We start from the raw sequence: 20,254 nt of genomic DNA on the forward strand, positions 1-20,254 counted from the left end.
TGGGTCAAGGGACAACTGGCATTTAGGCCCCAGCGAGCTGGAGGCGACAGTGTGAGGAGAAGCAGCTCACATAGGCCCCATTTGGTGGTAGCAATGGAGTTGGGCAAGGGGTAGGGGAGCTTCCTCAGTCATCCATCACCTTACCCCCCCCCCCGCTCATTCAGCTCTCTGCCCTTCCTTCCCTCACTACCTCAGCCCTCGATACCCTCCATCCCTCGGCCATCTGTAATACACCAGCCCCTCAGCCTGCCTCCCTCAGTGTTGTGTCCCACCCATCTCCCTCAGCTGCCAGCCCAGGGTCCCATTCCAGACCCTCAGCCTATTTCCCTCAACACTGCGTACTTCCCATGTCCTTGTCCTACCTTCCTGTGACCATCCAACCTCGGACTGTCACAACCCTTAACCCCATGTCTCTCCCCCCTCCCTCGGCCTAGGCCTGGACCTAGGCTGGTTACCATGACGTCTGCAGGCCGCAGGACACCAGAATCAAAACCTCACGCCGTGAAACACAAATTTTATTAGCTGACCATGGTTAGACAAGTTGCTGCAGCAAGAGGCACCCTCACGGGGGGTTACACGGGCAGACGCCTCTGTGACACCCCGGGGTGAGGCAATACACTTCATTCTTTAGTAAAAAAAAGCTCACTGTTCAGCAGTGGGTGGGGGGGTGAATCTCAGGACTCACCCCAGGGACCCGAACTCAGCTTCAAGCGGTGGGCCGAGGCCTGAGGAGAAGGTGGAGGGGTCACCCTGGGAAAGGGAATCCATAACAAAGCCCCTGCCTTCCTGTGGCTCCACAGAGGCAAGTAACACGGTAGATCAAGGCTGCTGTGACGTAGAAGGGGGAGGTGGTGGGGGGTGGGGATCCCCAGATTGAAGGGGAGGGTCACAATGTTCCTGGGAGGGCCAGATGCTCCCCCACCGTATCACTATGGGGATGGGTCCTTCAGTCCATGCTGGAGAAAGTTGTCCCGGGGTGGGAGGGAAGGGAGGGAGCGATGGTGAGGATGTAGGGCCGAGGCAGACAAGTCCCAGACATCCCAGAGAGCTCCCAGTTCGGGGGGGGGGGGGGTGGGGGCTGCATTCAGGAGCAGTTTTGAGAGCCGCTGCCCTGGGTGTGGGCACAGATGCAGGGGACGGTGAGCCAAGGGAGAGGAACCTAGGGCAGGGCATTACCCTGGGGTTGGGGGACCGAGAGGGAATTACCCTGGGTGGGGCAGTCCAAGGGATGGTGCATCCCCATCCGGGTTACACACACACTCTCCCGACCCACAGTCCCTCTTCCACGACTCTTTGCCGGGAATGGTACAATTCTCCAAGAGAGCTGTGAGCAGACCCTGGGGCATCCCTACCCTCTGACCTCTCTCGGACTGGCAGGGGCCTGCCATAGGGTGCCCAGGGTCGGGGAGAGTGCTGGCCTCTCCGACTGGACATCACAGAGCAGGTATACGGTGTTCCTCGACTCTCCGTCACAGTGTGGGACACCTGGACACACCCTCCTCCCATGGGTACATCAGCCTAAAGCCCCCGAAGTTGACACACTGACAGACAGGAACTCGGGACAGGGACAGAGGAAGAGCAGTGGAGAAAGAACTTGCTATCCTTTCTCCAAAACCAAGCCCTCACAGGTCCAAGGTCCTTCTGAGCAGGGTCCTGTGAGAGGGTGAGGGGGGAAGGGGAGGGAGGGTGGATGTGAGAGCAGAGGGGTAAAGGAGAGAGAATGGAAAGGAAAGGGAGAGAGGAGTTGAGGGAAGAGAGGCCGAGGGGAGTGCAGTCCTTCCTCACAAGAGCACGCAAGACTTCTTGGTCTTGATAGGGGTGGGGTTGATGACAGCACGCACAGCCTCGGCGAAGACATCCTTGATGCCGTCCTGGTTCAGAGCAGAACACTCCAAGTACTTGACGGCCTGGATCTGCTTAGCCAAGCCGCTCCCCTGGTGTTGTGATATGGGCGCCAGGCTCTGCTCTTTCAGCTTCCTGATGGTCTCGGGGTCACTACGTAGATCCTTCTTGGTGCCCACCAACAGCATGGGCACGTCAGGACAGTGGTGGGTCACCTCGGGGTACCACTTGTGGCGCACATTCTCATAGGATGGGGGACTGGCAATGGAGAAGCAGATAATGAAGACGTTGGTCTGGGGGTAGGATAATGTCCGCAGCCGGTCGTACTCCTCCTGGCCGGCTGTGTCCCACAGGTTGAGGCTGACAGTCCGAGAGTCCACCGTGATCTGTGCGCTGTAGTTGTCGAACACGGTCGGGATGTACTCCTTGGGAAAGGCATTGGTCGTGTAACAGATCAGCAGGCAAGTCTTGCCCACTGCTCCGTCACCCACCACCACACACTTGATGCTCTGCATTTCCAAGTCTCCTTCAGCACGTCAACAACCTGCAGAGACACCCCCCCAGGAACACCCAACAGATCAGTGATGGGACCAAGTATCAAACCGCACCCCCCCGCCAACTCATCCCAACCACTGACTCAGGACTGCGGTCAAACCTCAAACACCACCCACAGGATGGTGGTCAGGCAGCATCCATGGAGAGAAATAGAGAGTCAACATTTCGGGCTCGAGCCCAACACCGGAACTGGAAAGGAAGGGGTAAGAGGTCAGAGGGTGGCTGTGAGAGGAGGAGGACAAGCTGGCAGGCGAGGGGGAAGGGTGCGAGATAAGGGACTGGAGAAGAAGGAATCTGATCTGGGAGAAGGGAAGGAGGAGGGGAACCAGAGGGAAATGCTGGGCAGATGAGGAGGATAAGGGGTGGGAGGGGAGCCAGAATGGGGAGAAATTACCGGAAATTAGAGAACATGATGTTCATGCCATCAGGTTGGAGGGTACCCATTCAGAGCATGAGGTGTTGTGAGGTCAGTGATGGGTGGAGAATTTGCCCCGGGGCAGTGAGTAAAACCACAAACACCAGACACCCCCAAAAACACCTCATCCTCTCAAACCCACACAGTTACCAAGTGTAGCTGTAACACACTACTCCCACAACACAATCATCGTTATCGTTAATGAGCAGAGTGAACCCTGTTCGATGAGTGCGGGAGGGGCAATCTATGTTTGCCTGGGGTGGCTGATTATGGAGCAGGGAGAAATAGGACTGACAGGTCTACACCATAAGACATAGGAGCAGAATAAGGCCATTCAGTCCATCAAGACTGATTTATTATCCCTCTGGGACCCATTTTCCTGCTTTCTCCCCATAACCTTTGACTCACTTACCAAGAACCTATCAACCTCCACCTTAAATATTCCCAATGAGCTGGCCTCCACTGTCACCTGAGACAATGGATTCCAGATTCACCAGCCTCTGTCTAAGGAAATTCCTCCTCATCTCCGTTCTAAATGGACATCACTCTGGTCCTAGACTCCCCCACTATAGGAAACATCCTCTCCATGTCCACTCTATCTGTGTCCCCTGGTCCTAGACTCCCCAAAACAGGAAACATCCTCTCCACATCCACTCTATCAGTGCCCTCTGGTCCTAGACTCCCCCACTATAGGAAACATCCCCTCCACATCCACTCTATCTGTGTCCTCTGGTCCTAGACTCCCCCACTATAGGAAATATCCTTTCCACATCCACTCTATCTGTGTCCTCTGGTCCTAGACTCCCCCACTATAGGAAACATCCTCTCCACATCCACTCTATCAGTGCCCTCTGGTCCTAGACTCTCGCACTATAGGGAACATCCTCTCCACATCCACTCTATCTGTGTCCTCTGGTCCTAGACTCTCGCACTATAGGAAATGTCTTCTCCACATCCACTCTATCAGTGTCCTCTGGTCCTAGACTCTCGCACTATAGGAAACGTCTTCTCCACATCCACTCTATCTGTGTCCTCTGGTCCTAGACTCCCCCACTATAGGAAACATCCCCTCCACATCCACTCTATCTGTGTCCTCTGGTCCTAGACTCCCCCACTATAGGAAACATCCTCTCCACATCCACTCTATCTGTGTCCTCTGGTCCTAGACTCTCGCACTATAGGAAACGTCTTCTCCACATCCACTCTATCTGTGTCCTCTGGTCCTAGACTCCCCAACTATAGGAAACATCCCCTCCACATCCACTCTATCTGTGTCCTCTGGTCCTAGACTCCCCCACTATAGGAAATATCCTTTCCACATCCACTCTATCTGTGTCCTCTGGTCCTAGACTCTCGCACTATAGGAAACATCCTTTCCACATCCACTCTATCTGTGTCCTCTGGTCCTAGACTCCCCCACTAGAGGAAACATCCCCTCCACATCCACTCTATCTGTGTCCTCTGGTCCTAGACTCCCCCACTATAGGAAATATCCTTTCCACATCCACTCTATCTGTGTCCTCTGGTCCTAGACTCTCGCACTATAGGAAACGTCCTCTCCACATCCACTCCGTGTCCTCTGATCCTAGGCTCTCCCACTATAGGAAACGTCCTCTCCACATCCACTCTATCTGTGTCCTCTAGTCCTAGACTCCCCCACTATAGGAAACATCCTCTGCGCATCCACTCTATCTGTGTCCTCTGGTCCTAGACTCTCCCACTATAGGAAACGTCCTCTCCATATCCACTCTATCTGTGTCCTCTGGTCCCAGACTCCCCCACTATAGGAAACATCCTCTCCACATCCACTCTATCTGTGTCCTCTGGTCCTAGACTCCCCCACAATAGGAAACATCCCCTCCACATTCACTCTATCTGTGGTCCTAGACTCTCCCACTATAGGAAACATCCTCTCCACATCCACTCTATCTGTGTCCTCTGGTCCTAGACTCCCCCACTATAGGAAACATCCTTTCCACATCCACTCTATCTGTGTCCTCTGGTCCTAGACTCCCACACTACAGGAAACATCCTCTCCACATCCACTCTATCTGTGTCCTCTGGTCCTAGACTCCCCCACTATAGGAAACATCCCCTCCACATCCACTCTATCTGAGTCCTCTGGTCCTAGACTCCCCCACTATAGGAAATATCCTTTCCACATCCACTCTATCTGTGTCCTCTGGTCCTAGACTCTCGCACTATAGGAAACATCCTTTCCACATCCACTCTATCTGTGTCCTCTGGTCCTGGACTTCCCCACTATAGGAAATATCCTTTCCACATCCACTCTATCTGTGTCCTCTGGTCCTAGACTCTCGCACTATAGGAAACATCCTTTCCACATCCACTCTATCTGTGTCCTCTGGTCCTGGACTTCCCCACTATAGGAAACATCCTCTCCACATCCACTCTATCTGTGCCCTCTGGTCCGAGACTCCCCCACTATAGGAAACATCCTCTCTACATCCACTCTATCTGTGTCCTCTGGTCCTAGACTCCCCACTATAGGAAACATCCTCTCCACATCCACTCTATCTGTGTCCTCTGGTCCTAGACTCTCCCACTATAGGAAACATCCTCTCCACATCCACTCTATCTGTGTCCTCTGGTCCTAGACTCTCCCACTATAGGAAACATCCTCTCCACATCCACTCTATCTGTGTCCTCTGGTCCTAGACTCCCCCACTACAGGAAACATCCTCTCCACATCCACTCTATCTGTGTCCTCTGGTCCTAGACTCCCCCACTATGGGAAACATCCTCTCCACATCCACTCTATCTGTGTCCTCTGGTCCTAGACTCCCCCACTATAGGAAACATCCTCTCCACATCCACTCTATCTGTGTCCTCTGGTCCTAGACTCCCCCACTATGGGAAACATCCTCTCCACATCCACTCTATCTGTGTCCTCTGGTCCTAGACTCCCCCACTACAGGAAACATCCTCTCCACATCCACTCTATCTGTGTCCTCTGGTCCTAGACTCTCCCACTATAGGAAACATCCTCTCCACATCCACTCTATCTGTGTCCTCTGGTCCTAGACTCCCCTACTATAGGAAACATCCTTTCCACATCCACTCTATCTGTGTCCTCTGGTCCTAGACTCTCCCACTATAGGAAACGTCCTTTCCACATCAACTCTATCTGTGTCCTCTGATCCTAGACTCTCCCACTATAGGAAACGTCCTCTCCACATCCACTCTATCTGTGTCCTCCAATCCTAGACTCCCCCACTATAGGAAACGTCTTCTCCACATCCACTCTATCTGTGTCCTCTGGTCCTAGACTCCCCCACTAGAGGAAACATCCCCTCCACATCCACTCTATCTGTGTCCTCTGGTCCTAGACTCCCCCACTATAGGAAATATCCTTTCCACATCCACTCTATCTGTGTCCTCTGGTCCTAGACTCTCGCACTATAGGAAACGTCCTCTCCACATCCACTCCGTGTCCTCTGATCCTAGGCTCTCCCACTATAGGAAACGTCCTCTCCACATCCACTCTATCTGTGTCCTCTAGTCCTAGACTCCCCCACTATAGGAAACATCCTCTGCGCATCCACTCTATCTGTGTCCTCTGGTCCTAGACTCTCCCACTATAGGAAACGTCCTCTCCATATCCACTCTATCTGTGTCCTCTGGTCCCAGACTCCCCCACTATAGGAAACATCCTCTCCACATCCACTCTATCTGTGTCCTCTGGTCCTAGACTCCCCCACAATAGGAAACATCCCCTCCACATTCACTCTATCTGTGGTCCTAGACTCTCCCACTATAGGAAACATCCTCTCCACATCCACTCTATCTGTGTCCTCTGGTCCTAGACTCCCCCACTATAGGAAACATCCTTTCCACATCCACTCTATCTGTGTCCTCTGGTCCTAGACTCCCACACTACAGGAAACATCCTCTCCACATCCACTCTATCTGTGTCCTCTGGTCCTAGACTCCCCCACTATAGGAAACATCCCCTCCACATCCACTCTATCTGAGTCCTCTGGTCCTAGACTCCCCCACTATAGGAAATATCCTTTCCACATCCACTCTATCTGTGTCCTCTGGTCCTAGACTCTCGCACTATAGGAAACATCCTTTCCACATCCACTCTATCTGTGTCCTCTGGTCCTGGACTTCCCCACTATAGGAAATATCCTTTCCACATCCACTCTATCTGTGTCCTCTGGTCCTAGACTCTCGCACTATAGGAAACATCCTTTCCACATCCACTCTATCTGTGTCCTCTGGTCCTGGACTTCCCCACTATAGGAAACATCCTCTCCACATCCACTCTATCTGTGCCCTCTGGTCCGAGACTCCCCCACTATAGGAAACATCCTCTCTACATCCACTCTATCTGTGTCCTCTGGTCCTAGACTCCCCACTATAGGAAACATCCTCTCCACATCCACTCTATCTGTGTCCTCTGGTCCTAGACTCTCCCACTATAGGAAACATCCTCTCCACATCCACTCTATCTGTGTCCTCTGGTCCTAGACTCTCCCACTATAGGAAACATCCTCTCCACATCCACTCTATCTGTGTCCTCTGGTCCTAGACTCCCCCACTACAGGAAACATCCTCTCCACATCCACTCTATCTGTGTCCTCTGGTCCTAGACTCCCCCACTATGGGAAACATCCTCTCCACATCCACTCTATCTGTGTCCTCTGGTCCTAGACTCCCCCACTATAGGAAACATCCTCTCCACATCCACTCTATCTGTGTCCTCTGGTCCTAGACTCCCCCACTATGGGAAACATCCTCTCCACATCCACTCTATCTGTGTCCTCTGGTCCTAGACTCCCCCACTACAGGAAACATCCTCTCCACATCCACTCTATCTGTGTCCTCTGGTCCTAGACTCTCCCACTATAGGAAACATCCTCTCCACATCCACTCTATCTGTGTCCTCTGGTCCTAGACTCCCCTACTATAGGAAACATCCTTTCCACATCCACTCTATCTGTGTCCTCTGGTCCTAGACTCTCCCACTATAGGAAACGTCCTTTCCACATCAACTCTATCTGTGTCCTCTGATCCTAGACTCTCCCACTATAGGAAACGTCCTCTCCACATCCACTCTATCTGTGTCCTCCAATCCTAGACTCCCCCACTATAGGAAACGTCTTCTCCACATCCACTCTATCTGTGTCCTCTGGTCCTAGACTCCCCCACTATAGGAAACGTCCTCTCTACATCCACTCTATCTGTGTCCTCTGGTCCTGGACTTCCCCACTATAGGAAACATCCTCTCCACATCCACTCTATCTGTGCCCTCTGGTCCGAGACTCCCCCACTATAGGAAACATCCTCTCTACATCCACTCTATCTGTGTCCTCTGGTCCTAGACTCCCCACTATAGGAAACATCCTCTCCACATCCACTCTATCTGTGTCCTCTGGTCCTAGACTCTCCCACTATAGGAAACATCCTCTCCACATCCACTCTATCTGTGTCCTCTGGTCCTAGACTCCCCCTCTATAGGAAACATCCTCTCCACATCCACTCTATCTGTGTCCTCTGGTCCTAGACTCCCCCACTATAGGAAACATCCTCTCCACATCCACTCTATATGTGTCCTCTGGTCCTAGACTCCCCCACTATAGGAAACATCCTCTCCACATCCACTCTATCTGTGTCCTCTGGTCCTAGACTCCCCCTCTATAGGAAACATCCTCTCCACATCCACTCTATCTGTGTCCTCTGGTCCTAGACACCCCCACTATAGGAAACATCCTCTCCACATCCACTCTATCTGTGTCCTCTGGTCCTAGACTCCCCCTCTATAGGAAACATCCTCTCCACATCCACTCTATCTGTGTCCTCTGGTCCTGGACTTCCCCACTATAGGAAACATCCTCTCCACATCCACTCTATCTGTGTCCTCTGGTCCTAGACTCCCCCTCTATAGGAAACATCCTCTCCACATCCACTCTATCTGTGTCCTCTGGTCCTAGACTCCCCCACTATAGGAAACATCCTCTCCACATCCACTCTATCTGTGTCCTCTGGTCCTGGACTTCCCCACTATAGGAAACATCCTCTCCACATCCACTCTATCTGTGTCCTCTGGTCCTAGACTCCCCCTCTATAGGAAACATCCTCTCCACATCCACTCTATCTGTGCCCTCTGGTCCTAGACTCCCCCACTATAGGAAACATCCTCTCCACATCCACTCTATCTGTGTCCTCTGGTCGTAGACACCCCCACTATAGGAAACATCCTCTCCACATCCACTCTATCTGTGTCCTCTGGTCCTAGACTCCCCCACTATAGGAAACATCCTCTCCACATCCACTCTATCTGTGTCCTCTGGTCCTGGACTCCCCACTATAGGAAACATCCTCTCCACATCCACTCTATCTGTGTCCTCTGGTCCTAGACTACCCCACTAAGGGAAACATCCTCTCCACATCCACTCTATCTGTGTCCTCTGGTCCTAGACTCCCCCACTACAGGAAACATCCTCTCCACATCCACTCTATCTGTGTCCTCTGGTCCTAGACTCCCCCACTATGGGAAACATCCTCTCCACATCCACTCTATCTGTGTCCTCTGGTCCTAGACTCCCCCACTATAGGAAACATCCTCTCCACATCCACTCTATCTGTGTCCTCTGGTCCTAGACTCCCCCACTATGGGAAACATCCTCTCCACATCCACTCTATCTGTGTCCTCTGGTCCTAGACTCCCCCACTACAGGAAACATCCTCTCCACATCCACTCTATCTGTGTCCTCTGGTCCTAGACTCTCCCACTATAGGAAACATCCTCTCCACATCCACTCTATCTGTGTCCTCTGGTCCTAGACTCCCCCACTATAGGAAACATCCTCTCCACATCCACTCTATCTGTGTCCTCTGGTCCTAGACTCCCCCACTATAGGAAACATCCTCTCCACATCCACTCTATCTGTGTCCTCTGGTCCTAGACTCCCCCACTATAGGAAACATCCTCTCCACATCCACTCTATCTGTGTCCTCTGGTCCTAGACTCTCCCACTATAGGAAACATCCTCTCCACATCCACTCTATCTGTGTCCTCTGGTCCTAGACTCCCCCACTATAGGAAACATCCTCTCCACATCCACTCTATCTGTGTCCTCTGGTCCGAGACTCCCCCACTATAGGAAACATCCTCTCCACATCCACTCTATCTGTGTCCTCTGGTCCTAGACTCCCCCACTATAGGAAACATCCTCTCCACATCCACTCTATCTGTGTCCTCTGGTCCTAGACTCCCCCACTATAGGAAACATCCTCTCCACATCCACTCTATCTGTGTCCTCTGGTCCTAAACTCCCCCACTATAGGAAACATCCTCTCCACATCCACTCTATCTGTGTCCTCTGGTCCTAGACTCCCACACTACAGGAAACATCCTCTCCACATCCACTCTATCTGTGTCCTCTGGTCCTAGACTCCCCTCCATAGGAAACATCCTCTCCACATCCACTCTATCTGTGTCCTCTGGTCCTAGACTCCCTCACTATAGGAAACATCCTCTCCACATCCACTCTATCTGTGTCCTCTGGTCCTAGACTCCCCCACTATAGGAAACATCCTCTCCACATCCACTCTATCTGTGTCCTCTGATCCTAGACTCCCCTCCATAGGAAACATCCTCTCCACATCCACTCTATCTGTGTCCTCTGGTCCTAGACTCCCCACTATAGGAAACATCCTCTCCACATCCACTCTATCTGTGTCCTCTGGTCCTAGACTCCCCCACTATAGGAAACATCCTCTCCGCATCCACTCTATCTGTGTCCTCTGATCCTAGACTCCCCTCCATAGGAAACATCCTCTCCACATCCACTCTATCTGTGCCCTCTGGTCCGAGACTCCCCCACTATAGGAAACATCCTCTCCACATCCACTCTATCTGTGTCCTCTGGTCCTAGACTCCCCACTATAGGAAACATCCTCTCCACATCCACTCTATCTGTGTCCTCTGGTCCTAGACTCCCCCACTATAGGAAACATCCTCTCCGCATCCACTCTATCTGTGTCCTCTGATCCTAGACTCCCCTCCATAGGAAACATCCTCTCCACATCCACTCTATCTGTGCCCTCTGGTCCGAGACTCCCCCACTATAGGAAACATCCTCTCCACATCCACTCTATCTGTGTCCTCTGGTCCTAGACTCCCCACTATAGGAAACATCCTCTCCGCATCCACTCTATTTGTGTCCGCTGGTCCTGGACTTCCCCACTATAGGAAACATCCTCTCCACATCCACTCTATCTGTGTCCTCTGGTCCTAGACTCCCCCACTATAGGAAACATCCTCTCCACATCCACTCTATCTGTGTCCTCTGGTCCTAGACTCCCCCACTATAGGAAACATCCTCTCCACATCCACTCTATCTGTGTCCTCTGGTCCTGGACTCCCCACTATAGGAAACATCCTCTCCACATCCACTCTATCTGTGTCCTCTGGTCCTAGACTCCCCCACTAAGGGAAACATCCTCTCCACATCCACTCTATCTGTGTCCTCTGGTCCTAGACTCCCCCACTACAGGAAACATCCTCTCCACATCCACTCTATCTGTGTCCTCTGGTCCTAGACTCCCCCACTATGGGAAACATCCTCTCCACATCCACTCTATCTGTGTCCTCTGGTCCTAGACTCCCCCACTATAGGAAACATCCTCTCCACATCCACTCTATCTGTGTCCTCTGGTCCTAGACTCCCCCACTATGGGAAACATCCTCTCCACATCCACTCTATCTGTGTCCTCTGGTCCTAGACTCCCCCACTACAGGAAACATCCTCTCCACATCCACTCTATCTGTGTCCTCTGGTCCTAGACTCTCCCACTATAGGAAACATCCTCTCCACATCCACTCTATCTGTGTCCTCTGGTCCTAGACTCCCCCACTATAGGAAACATCCTCTCCACATCCACTCTATCTGTGTCCTCTGGTCCTAGACTCCCCCACTATAGGAAACATCCTCTCCACATCCACTCTATCTGTGTCCTCTGGTCCTAGACTCCCCCACTATAGGAAACATCCTCTCCACATCCACTCTATCTGTGTCCTCTGGTCCTAGACTCCCCCACTATAGGAAACATCCTCTCCACATCCACTCTATCTGTGTCCTCTGGTCCTAGACTCCCCCACTATAGAAAACATCCTCTCCACATCCACTCTGTCTTGGCCTTTCAATATTCGATAGGTTTCAGTGAGATCCCCTCATTCTTCTGAACTCCCAGTACAAGCCCTGGTGCTCCTCAACATCTTACTCCCCACAGCCTAATGTCCTTCACCTTCACGGCCACCGACTGACAGCGGCATTCTCTGCACCTCCCCATCATTGCACCATCAGCTCGGGAAATCTGTGCCAAACCCCACCCACCCTCCTGATTTGAATTTTGTGCCATTAGTGACTGCGGGTTCCTCATTTTCATTGAATGTTCTGCGTCATTTTCAACTCCCCCGAAGGAGGCCACTTCTACTTCCTCAGCAGTTTCCCAACAGAGAACAAACGAAAGCTGCAGACTCTGAAAACCTGCAACTACAAAGTGCTGACTGCACTGTATGACACTTAAGCCGCATGTAAGAATAGATCACAGTGTGACCAGCTCCCCAGACCCAGTTGTGGTTGCAGCCCAGTTCAGAGAACACAGAACTACAGCACAGTGCAGGCCTTTTGGCCCACAATGTGAGGCTGGAATTCCATCCTACTCTAAATCCTGTCTCTAAGAATCTTCTCCAATAGTTTACCCACCATGAAGTAGGACTCACTGGTCTATAATTCCCAGGATTACCCCTCCACCCTGCAGTCATCTGGTACTGTTCCTGTGGCCAGTGAGGGTGCAGAGCTCACGGTCAGAGGCGCAGCAATCTCTTTCCTCGCTGCCTGGCGTATATCCCATCCGGCCCTGGGAACGGATCTCTTTCTTTAACGTTGACATGTCTTACCAAATCATCGTCTTCTATGCTGTCAAGGCCCTTCTCGCTGGTGAACACTGAAGCAAGGTATTCATTAATGACCTCTCCTACCTCCTCCAACACCAGGCACATGTTTCCCCTTCTAGCCCGGTGGCTCCCACCCTCCCTCCAGTAATCCTCCCGTACGTTTGTACATGCCAAGGCCTTCTCATGCCCCCTCTGCCCATTCTCAACCTGTACCGTGTGCCCTGCACGCTCTGGAGCCCTGTCTGATCCTTGCTTCCTAAACAGTAAGTAAACTTCTTTCTTCCTCAGGAAGTTTTATTTTCTCTGACCACACCCTCTGCACTGTTCTCCATCTCGATTTTAATCTTTGCCTGTAAACCAGTAACTTCCATGTCCTTGCACCCATTTCAGCTGAATCTGATCAGAGAAGCCGGAATCAGAGGGTCTGACAGGACTCGTGACATCGGATATTTCAGTCTACGATGTGGTGCCAACCCGTTAACCTGTTCTTAGCCCTCCATTTTACTATCATCCATCTGCCTGAGTCTCTGAAATGTCCCGAATGTATCTGCCTCTACTACCGTCCCAAGTACTTCTCATACCTCCCCCCCAGCTCTCCTACTGTAAGATCACACACCCACCACTGTGTGAAAAAGCTACCTATACCTTCCTCCAATCACCTTAAATTTATGCTGCCTTGTGTCAGCCATTTAGAGTCTGGGAAAATGTCTCTGGCTGTCCACTCTGTCTATGATTCTCATCTGGTTCACCTCCATCAAGTCACCTCTCATCCTCCTCTCTGAAGAGAAAAAGCCCAGCTCATTCTACCTCTCCTCACAAGACACACTCTCTAATCCAGGCAGCATCCCAGTAAATCCCCTCTACGCCCTCTCTAATCCAGACAGCATCCCAGTAAATCCCCTCTACGCCCTCTCTAATCCAGGAAGCATCCCAGTAAATCCCCTCTACGCCCTCTCTAATCCAGGCAGCATCCCAGTAAATCCCCTCTACGCCCTCTCTAATCCAGACAGCATCCCAGTAAATCCCCTCTATGCCCTCTCTAATCCAGGCAGCATCCCAGTAAATCCCCTCTACGCCCTCTCTAATCCAGGCAGCATCCCAGTAAATCCCCTCTACGCCCTCTCTAAAGCTTCCACGTCCTTCCTATAATGATGTGACTAGAACTGAACACAATATTCCAAGTGTGGTCTGACCAAAGTTTTATGCAGCTGCAACATTATCTCCAGGGTCTTGAACTCAGTCCTCTGACTAATGACAACCAACACACCATACACCTTTTTAACCACCATATCAACTTGTGTGGCAACTTTGAGGGATCATGGACATGGCCCCCAAGATCCCTCTGTTCCTCCACACTGCTAAGAGTCCTGTCATTAACCCTGTATTCTGCCTTCAAATCCCACCCTCCAAAACGAATCCGTTCACACTTTTCTGGGTTAAACTCCACCTGGCACTTCTCAGCCCATGTTATGACACAACTCTTCTCCAGCTGGTCCAGTCATGTACTGCAGAGAACATCTGGTACAGCTGCAAACATCAGCATCCCCGCTCTTCGCAGCCCCTGTATCCCTCACCAGCAAATAGTTCCCCAGACTACACATGCAAAATGCTGAATAGTGTACCCTGGGGTATGGGCAGGGAGCCACACAACAGGAAAGCTCTTTGGCATTGGATCAGACTGAGCTAGATGCCCATCTGAGACAGTCCCATTTGGCCCTCTAAACCAGAGGTCCCCAACCTTTTCTATGCATGGACCCCAGGTTGAGAACCCCTTCAACCTTCCTGTGCAAGGCCCTTAACACAGGAGATTTTGCAGATGCTGGAAATCCAGAGTAACGCACATAAAATGCTGGAGGAACTCAGCAGGTAAGGCAGTGTCTATGGAGAGGAATAAAGTGTCAATGTTTCAGGACCTGATTAAGGGTCTCAGCCCAAAATGTCGACTGTTTATTCCTCTTTGTAGATGCTGCCTGACCTGCTAAGTTCCTCCAGAATTGTGAATGTGTGTGTTACACTCTAAAAAGTTGTTATCGTACCTGCCTCAACCACCTCCTCTGGCAGCTCGTTCCATAAACCCACCACCCTCTGGGTGAAGAAGTTGACCTTCGATTTCCTATTAAATCCCTCCCTTACTACCTTAAACATGTGCCCCCTAGTTCTAAATTGTCTAACCCCAGATGATTTTATACCCTCCATAAGGATATCCTACGATCTGCACTCCAGCAAACGGCCCTACCCCATCCAACCGCTCCGTTACACAGGTCCTCCAATCCCAGAAATCCACAAGAACATGAGGCATCGGAGAAGAGTTCGGCCCATCAGGCCTGCTCTGCCATTCCATCATGACTGATTTACTATCCCTCTCCGCTCCATTCTCCTGCCTTCTCCCCATAACCTTTGACATCCTGACTGATCGTGAGCCTATCAACCTCTGCTTTAAATATACCCAATGACGTGGCCTTCACAGCTGCCTGGCAATGAATTCACTGATTCACCACCCTCTGACTGATGAGATTCCTCACCTCTGATCTAAAGGGATGTCCCTCTGGTCCTAGACACCGCCACTATAGCAAATGGCCTTCGAGGCCTTTCAATAGTGAATGGGTTTCAATGAGATCCCTCTTCATTCGAACTAACTCCAGCACACACAGGCCACACATTAACCCTTTCATTCCCAGGATCATTCTCGTGAACCTGCTCTGGACCCTCTCCAATGCCAGCAAATCTTTTCTTGGACAAGGGGCCCAAAACTGCTCTCGATACTCTGAGTGTGGTCTGACAAATGCTTGATAAAGCCTCAGCATTACGTCCTTGATTTTATATTCTAGTCCTCTCGAAACGAATGCGAACATTGGATCACTCGCCCATTCCCCAAGATGGAGTGAGTGAGACTGGGCGGAGTGGCAGTGCGTGACAGAGGTCAAGGAGTTGGGGCAAGTTTCAGTCTGACGGTGACGTGGTGGAGACAGGTGCAAAGCTATGGTAAGGAAGTGAGGACAATGTGAGAGCTGGACAACGTCATCCCAAGGGGACCCTGAGATCTATTGTCAGTTCAGCACATCCATGCAGTCACAAAGAAGGAACAGCAGTGGCTCCACTTCATTAGGAGTTGGTATGTCACCAAATTCTCCAGCAGACTACTGTGGAGAGTAGTCCGACTGGTTTCATCACCATCTGAAATGGAGGGGCCACTGCACGGGATCAGAAAACCCTCCCCAGGGCCAAAGACATCTTCAAAAGACGATGCCTCGGAAAGGCGATGTCCATCATTAAGATTCCCCATCACCCAGGCCATGCCCTCTTCCAATTGCTACCATCAGGGAGGAGGTGCAGGAGCCTGAAGACACACACTCAATGACTCAGAAACAGCTTCTCCCCCTCCCCCATCAGATTTCTGACAGGCAATGAGCTCACGAACACGACCTCACTGTTTCACTCTTTCTACTCTGCTTACTTTTTGTTTATTTTTCATATAACGCCCTCCCTGAACTAATCCTAGTGCCCTCTCCCTCCCCAAACTAATCCCAGCACCCCCACCCTCCCCAAACTAATCCCAGCACCCCCACCCTCCCCAAACTAATCCCAGCGCCCCCACCCTCCCCAAACTAATCCTAGTGCCCTCTCCCTCCCCAAATTAATCCCAGTGCCCCCACCCTCCCCAAACTAATCCTAGTGCCCTCTCCCTCCCCAAATTAATCCCAGTGCCCCCACCCTCCCCAAACTAATCCTAGTGCCCTCTCCCTCCCCAAACTAATCCCAGCGCCCCCACCCTCCCCAAACTAATCCCAGCGCCCCCACCCTCCCCAAACTAATCCTAGTGCCCTCTCCCTCCCCAAATTAATCCCAGTGCCCCCACCCTCCCCAAACTAATCCTAGTGCCCTCTCCCTCCCCAAACTAATCCCAGTGCCCCCACCCTCCCCAAACTAATCCCAGCGCCCCCACCCTCCCCAAACTAATCCTAGTGCCCTCTCCCTCCCCAAATTAATCCCAGTGCTCCACTCCTTCCCACACCCTTCTGTTGTTCCCTAAAACTTATCCCGCTACCCTAATCTCCCCTTTTAGTTGGGCCTATGGATGACAGAAAGATGGAGGGCTATGTGGGAGGGAAGCATTGGATTGATTTCAGAGCAGGTGTAAAAGGCTGGCACAACATTGTGGGCTGAATAGCCTGTGTTCTATATGTCAATGATAATATACCAGATTCTGATACTTGATTGTGTACTTGTGAATCTCCTGGCACTCTCCCAAGCTGTGTGATTGAACTTCCTGCCCCTCTTCCTGCACAACCAAGGGTTAACATTTTTCACTTCACTACCTCTCCCACCCCCAGGGGAAGGATTCCCCCCCCCCCACCACCACCACTACATTCATTGCTTGAGAGTTTGCCTGTTGTTCCTGCTTTTGATTCCCAGTCTAGAGAGAGCAGCAGCCTCATAGCCCTATTACCCCATCCTCAGCAGCCGTGGTTTAGTCCACTGGTGTCAGCCAGGCCAAAAACCCTCTGTTCAATCAGACCTCAGTGCCAATGACCCCAAGCTGAGGGTTCACTGACCCCTCCTCTGCTGGAATAGGAGTGGAGAGGGAAGTGTCTATGTCCTTGATTTCCACATCTCGCTGCACTCAGCTCGTACGCAGACCATCGGCCCACAGCGTTGAGCCAAAGTCATGAAGAGAGAAAAAATAGCTTTCTTTTGTCACATGTACATTAAAACATCAAAACATAGAGTGAAATGCAAGAGAGTCTGCAGGAAATACAGAGCAACACACGCAAAATGCTGGCGGAACTAGCAGGCCAGGCAGCGTCTATGGAAATGGATAAACAGTCGACATTTCGGGCTGAGACCCTTCATCAGGACTGGAAATGAAGGGGAAGACACCAGAATAAAAAGGTGGGGCGGTAGGGATGGGAGGGAAAGGACAATAGCTAGAAGATGAGCAGGACTGAGAGAGAGAAATGCATTGTTTTGTGTCCGAGGGTGTGCAGAGGGCAGCTCACAGTTGTCCCCACATAGCATGTCCAGAACTCACTAACCCCAACCTGTACATCTTTGGACTGTGGGAGGAAATGCACACAGTCACAGGGAGAACACAGAAACTCCGTACTGACAGCGATGACTGACCCCCAAATGGTGTGATCGGTGCTGTCAAACTAATCACTACGTACTGTGTCACACAATCAAAAGCCCAGCTCAACTTAACCCTTAATAACAAGATATTAAGAGGAATAGACAGAGTGGACAGCCACCGCCTCTTCCCCAGGGCACCACTGCTCAGTACAAGAGGACATGGCTTTAAGGTAAGGGGAGGGAAGTTCAAGGGGGATATCAGAGGAAGGTTTTTCACTCAGAGAGTGGTTGGTGTGTGGAATGCACTGCCTGAGTCAGTGGTGGAGGCAGGTACACTAGTGAAGTTTAAGAAACTACTAGACAGATATATGGAGGAATTTAAAGTGGGGGGTTATATGGAAGGCAGGGTTTGAGGGTCGGCACAACATTGTGGGCCGAAGGGCCTGTACTGTGCTGTGCTTACTATTCTATGTTCTACGTACAGAATGTCCATTTTCTGCTCAGTCACGTGCCTATCTAACAGCCTCGTAGATTTCCCTATTGTACCGGCCATTGTGTCAGCATGGATGCCAGCACCCTGAGTTCAGTTCCCATCACTGTTGCTATGTTCTCAACGTGACCACGTAGGTTATGTCCGTGTGCTCCGGTTTCCTCCCACGGTGCTCAGGGTTAGTAAGTTGTAGGCATGCTATATTGGCTTTGTGGTAGTATGACAACACGGGGACTGACCCCAGCACATCCTCAAACTGTCTTGGACATGTTGTAATGGATGTTTTCTTGTATATGTGATAAATAAAGCTCATCTTTCATATCTGCCTCTACCGCCACCCCAGGCTCCCTCCACTCTCTCGGCCCTCACATCTCCTTTGCAATTACACTGTCATCTTCAATGCATGCCCTCTGGTGTTAGACATTTCAACTCTGGGAAACAGATACTGACTGTCTACTCCGTCAATGCATGTCACAAACCTCCGTCTGATCTCCCCTCAGCCTCTGCTGCTCCAGAGAAAATCAGCCCAAGTTCGTCTGACTTCCTGTCAACCAGGCAGCATCCTAGTGAACCTCGTCTGCCCCTCTCCAAAGCTTCAACCTCCTTCCTATGGTGCAGCAACTCGAATTGTATGCAGTCCTCCAGATATGACCCAACTAGAGTTTTAGAAAGCTAATTTATGCAGGAAAGTGACACTGACTGTAGGTACCCCTGAGATGTGGACACTCATACAGGTGCGAAGCCATTCAATTCATCCACTGGCCTGCTCCCCATCCATTTTCCCCAGGTCCCAGATTTCCTTATGCCAAAATTCCCAGCCCCCAGACCGAGCTGCCAACCGTGGCAGGCAGGGGAGAGGGGAAAGGTTCTCGGACAGAGTGTGCCCTCCCCTGGGCAGCAGGCAACCCCAGAACATGGAACTCGGAAGTTGGGAAAGCCCATGCCTGGCACAAACTGAGGGCGAGCAGAGATCGGAACCAGGTGTCGAAAGTGTTAGCCAACTTGTCAGTGACAGTGACAGCTTCCTGTTCACACTGGGTGAGGTGGGGGTAGTGAATGAGGGTCAGGGTGGGGAGGGAGTGAGGGAGGGGAGTGGAAGAGGGTAGAGGGGGAGAGAGGGGAGGGTGTGAGAGAGGGGGAGGGGTGTGTTCGGGGAGTCTGGTGAGGGGGTGAGAGGGGTAAAAGGAGAAGGGGTGAGAGGAGGGGAGAAGGATGGGGGAGGGGAAGAGGTGGAGGTAGAGGGAGTGGTGGAGAAGGAAGGAGAGAGATGGTAGGCGAGAGGAAGAGGAAAGAGTCCGCCTGAACATCCCAAAATTACCGATCGGCTGGAATCGTTAATCCTTCTTCCTCCATCTCCCACCCCCCACCCCCGGACCCTCCGGACCCTCCTCACCCCTCCCGCTCCGCTCTCACGATTTCACCAAAACTTTTTACAAAGATCTGAAAGTTTTATAAAGTTTGCGCGGGTCCGGACTCCCCCGGGTCCTCGCGCCCGTCGCCACCCTCTGCAACACTTGCCCTCAGCTCATGTCTGCCCTCCAGCCCCGACCCGACCCCACCACCACCCCACATACCGCTCCCTCACCTCGCATCGCCTCCGCTCTCCGCCGGCCCGTTGATCGAGGAAGTGTACGCCCGCGGAGGAAGTCGCCCCAGTGACAGCCCCCAGGAAATGGCGAGGCCGGGAAACCGTTAAAAGGGCAACGCGGCTGCTCCTCGTGGGGCCCACCGGGGCAGGGACGGTGAGAGGGAGGGCAGGGGAAGGGAAACGGAAAGAGCAGTGGGGAGGAGCAAAGGGAGGAGGAGGGGAGGGAAAAAGTGAAGGGCATGGTGAGGAGGTGGGGTGTACAAAAACCTTAAATATTAATCAATCCTAATCATCTTGTCAACTTTCCCACATTATGAGAAGGCTATCTGAGTGTCAAAGACTACCTCTGACATCCCTCCAATGCTT

The 20,254-nt window shown here is 51.8% G+C and overlaps 1 protein-coding gene across 2 annotated transcripts; it reads right to left on the reverse strand.

Annotated features, from left to right (window-relative positions):
* Positions 1-499: 499 nt before the first annotated feature.
* Positions 500-20,027, reverse strand: LOC132390977 (rho-related GTP-binding protein RhoG). Of its 2 annotated transcripts, none has more exons than XM_059963535.1 (2): positions 19,886-20,027; positions 500-2,386 (listed from the first exon to the last, which is right to left on the reverse strand). In XM_059963535.1, exon 2 carries the CDS (start codon positions 2,355-2,357, stop codon positions 1,782-1,784), a length of 576 nt encoding a protein of 191 aa, XP_059819518.1. In that variant the 5' UTR covers positions 2,358-2,386; positions 19,886-20,027; the 3' UTR covers positions 500-1,781. The 2 variants fall into 2 exon arrangements, with proteins under 2 accessions (XP_059819518.1, XP_059819519.1); XM_059963536.1 differs by having other exon boundaries at positions 19,875-19,949.
* Between the last annotated feature and the right edge of the window lie 227 nt (positions 20,028-20,254).

This window comes from Hypanus sabinus, chromosome 3, assembly GCF_030144855.1.
Source record: "Hypanus sabinus isolate sHypSab1 chromosome 3, sHypSab1.hap1, whole genome shotgun sequence".
Taxonomy (NCBI): domain Eukaryota; kingdom Metazoa; phylum Chordata; class Chondrichthyes; order Myliobatiformes; family Dasyatidae; genus Hypanus; species Hypanus sabinus.

Excerpts from the sequence above, each read along its gene's own strand:
- LOC132390977 (XM_059963535.1), bottom strand. The coding sequence starts at position 2,357 with ATGCAGAGCATCAAGTGTGTGGTGGTGGGTGACGGAGCAGTGGGCAAG.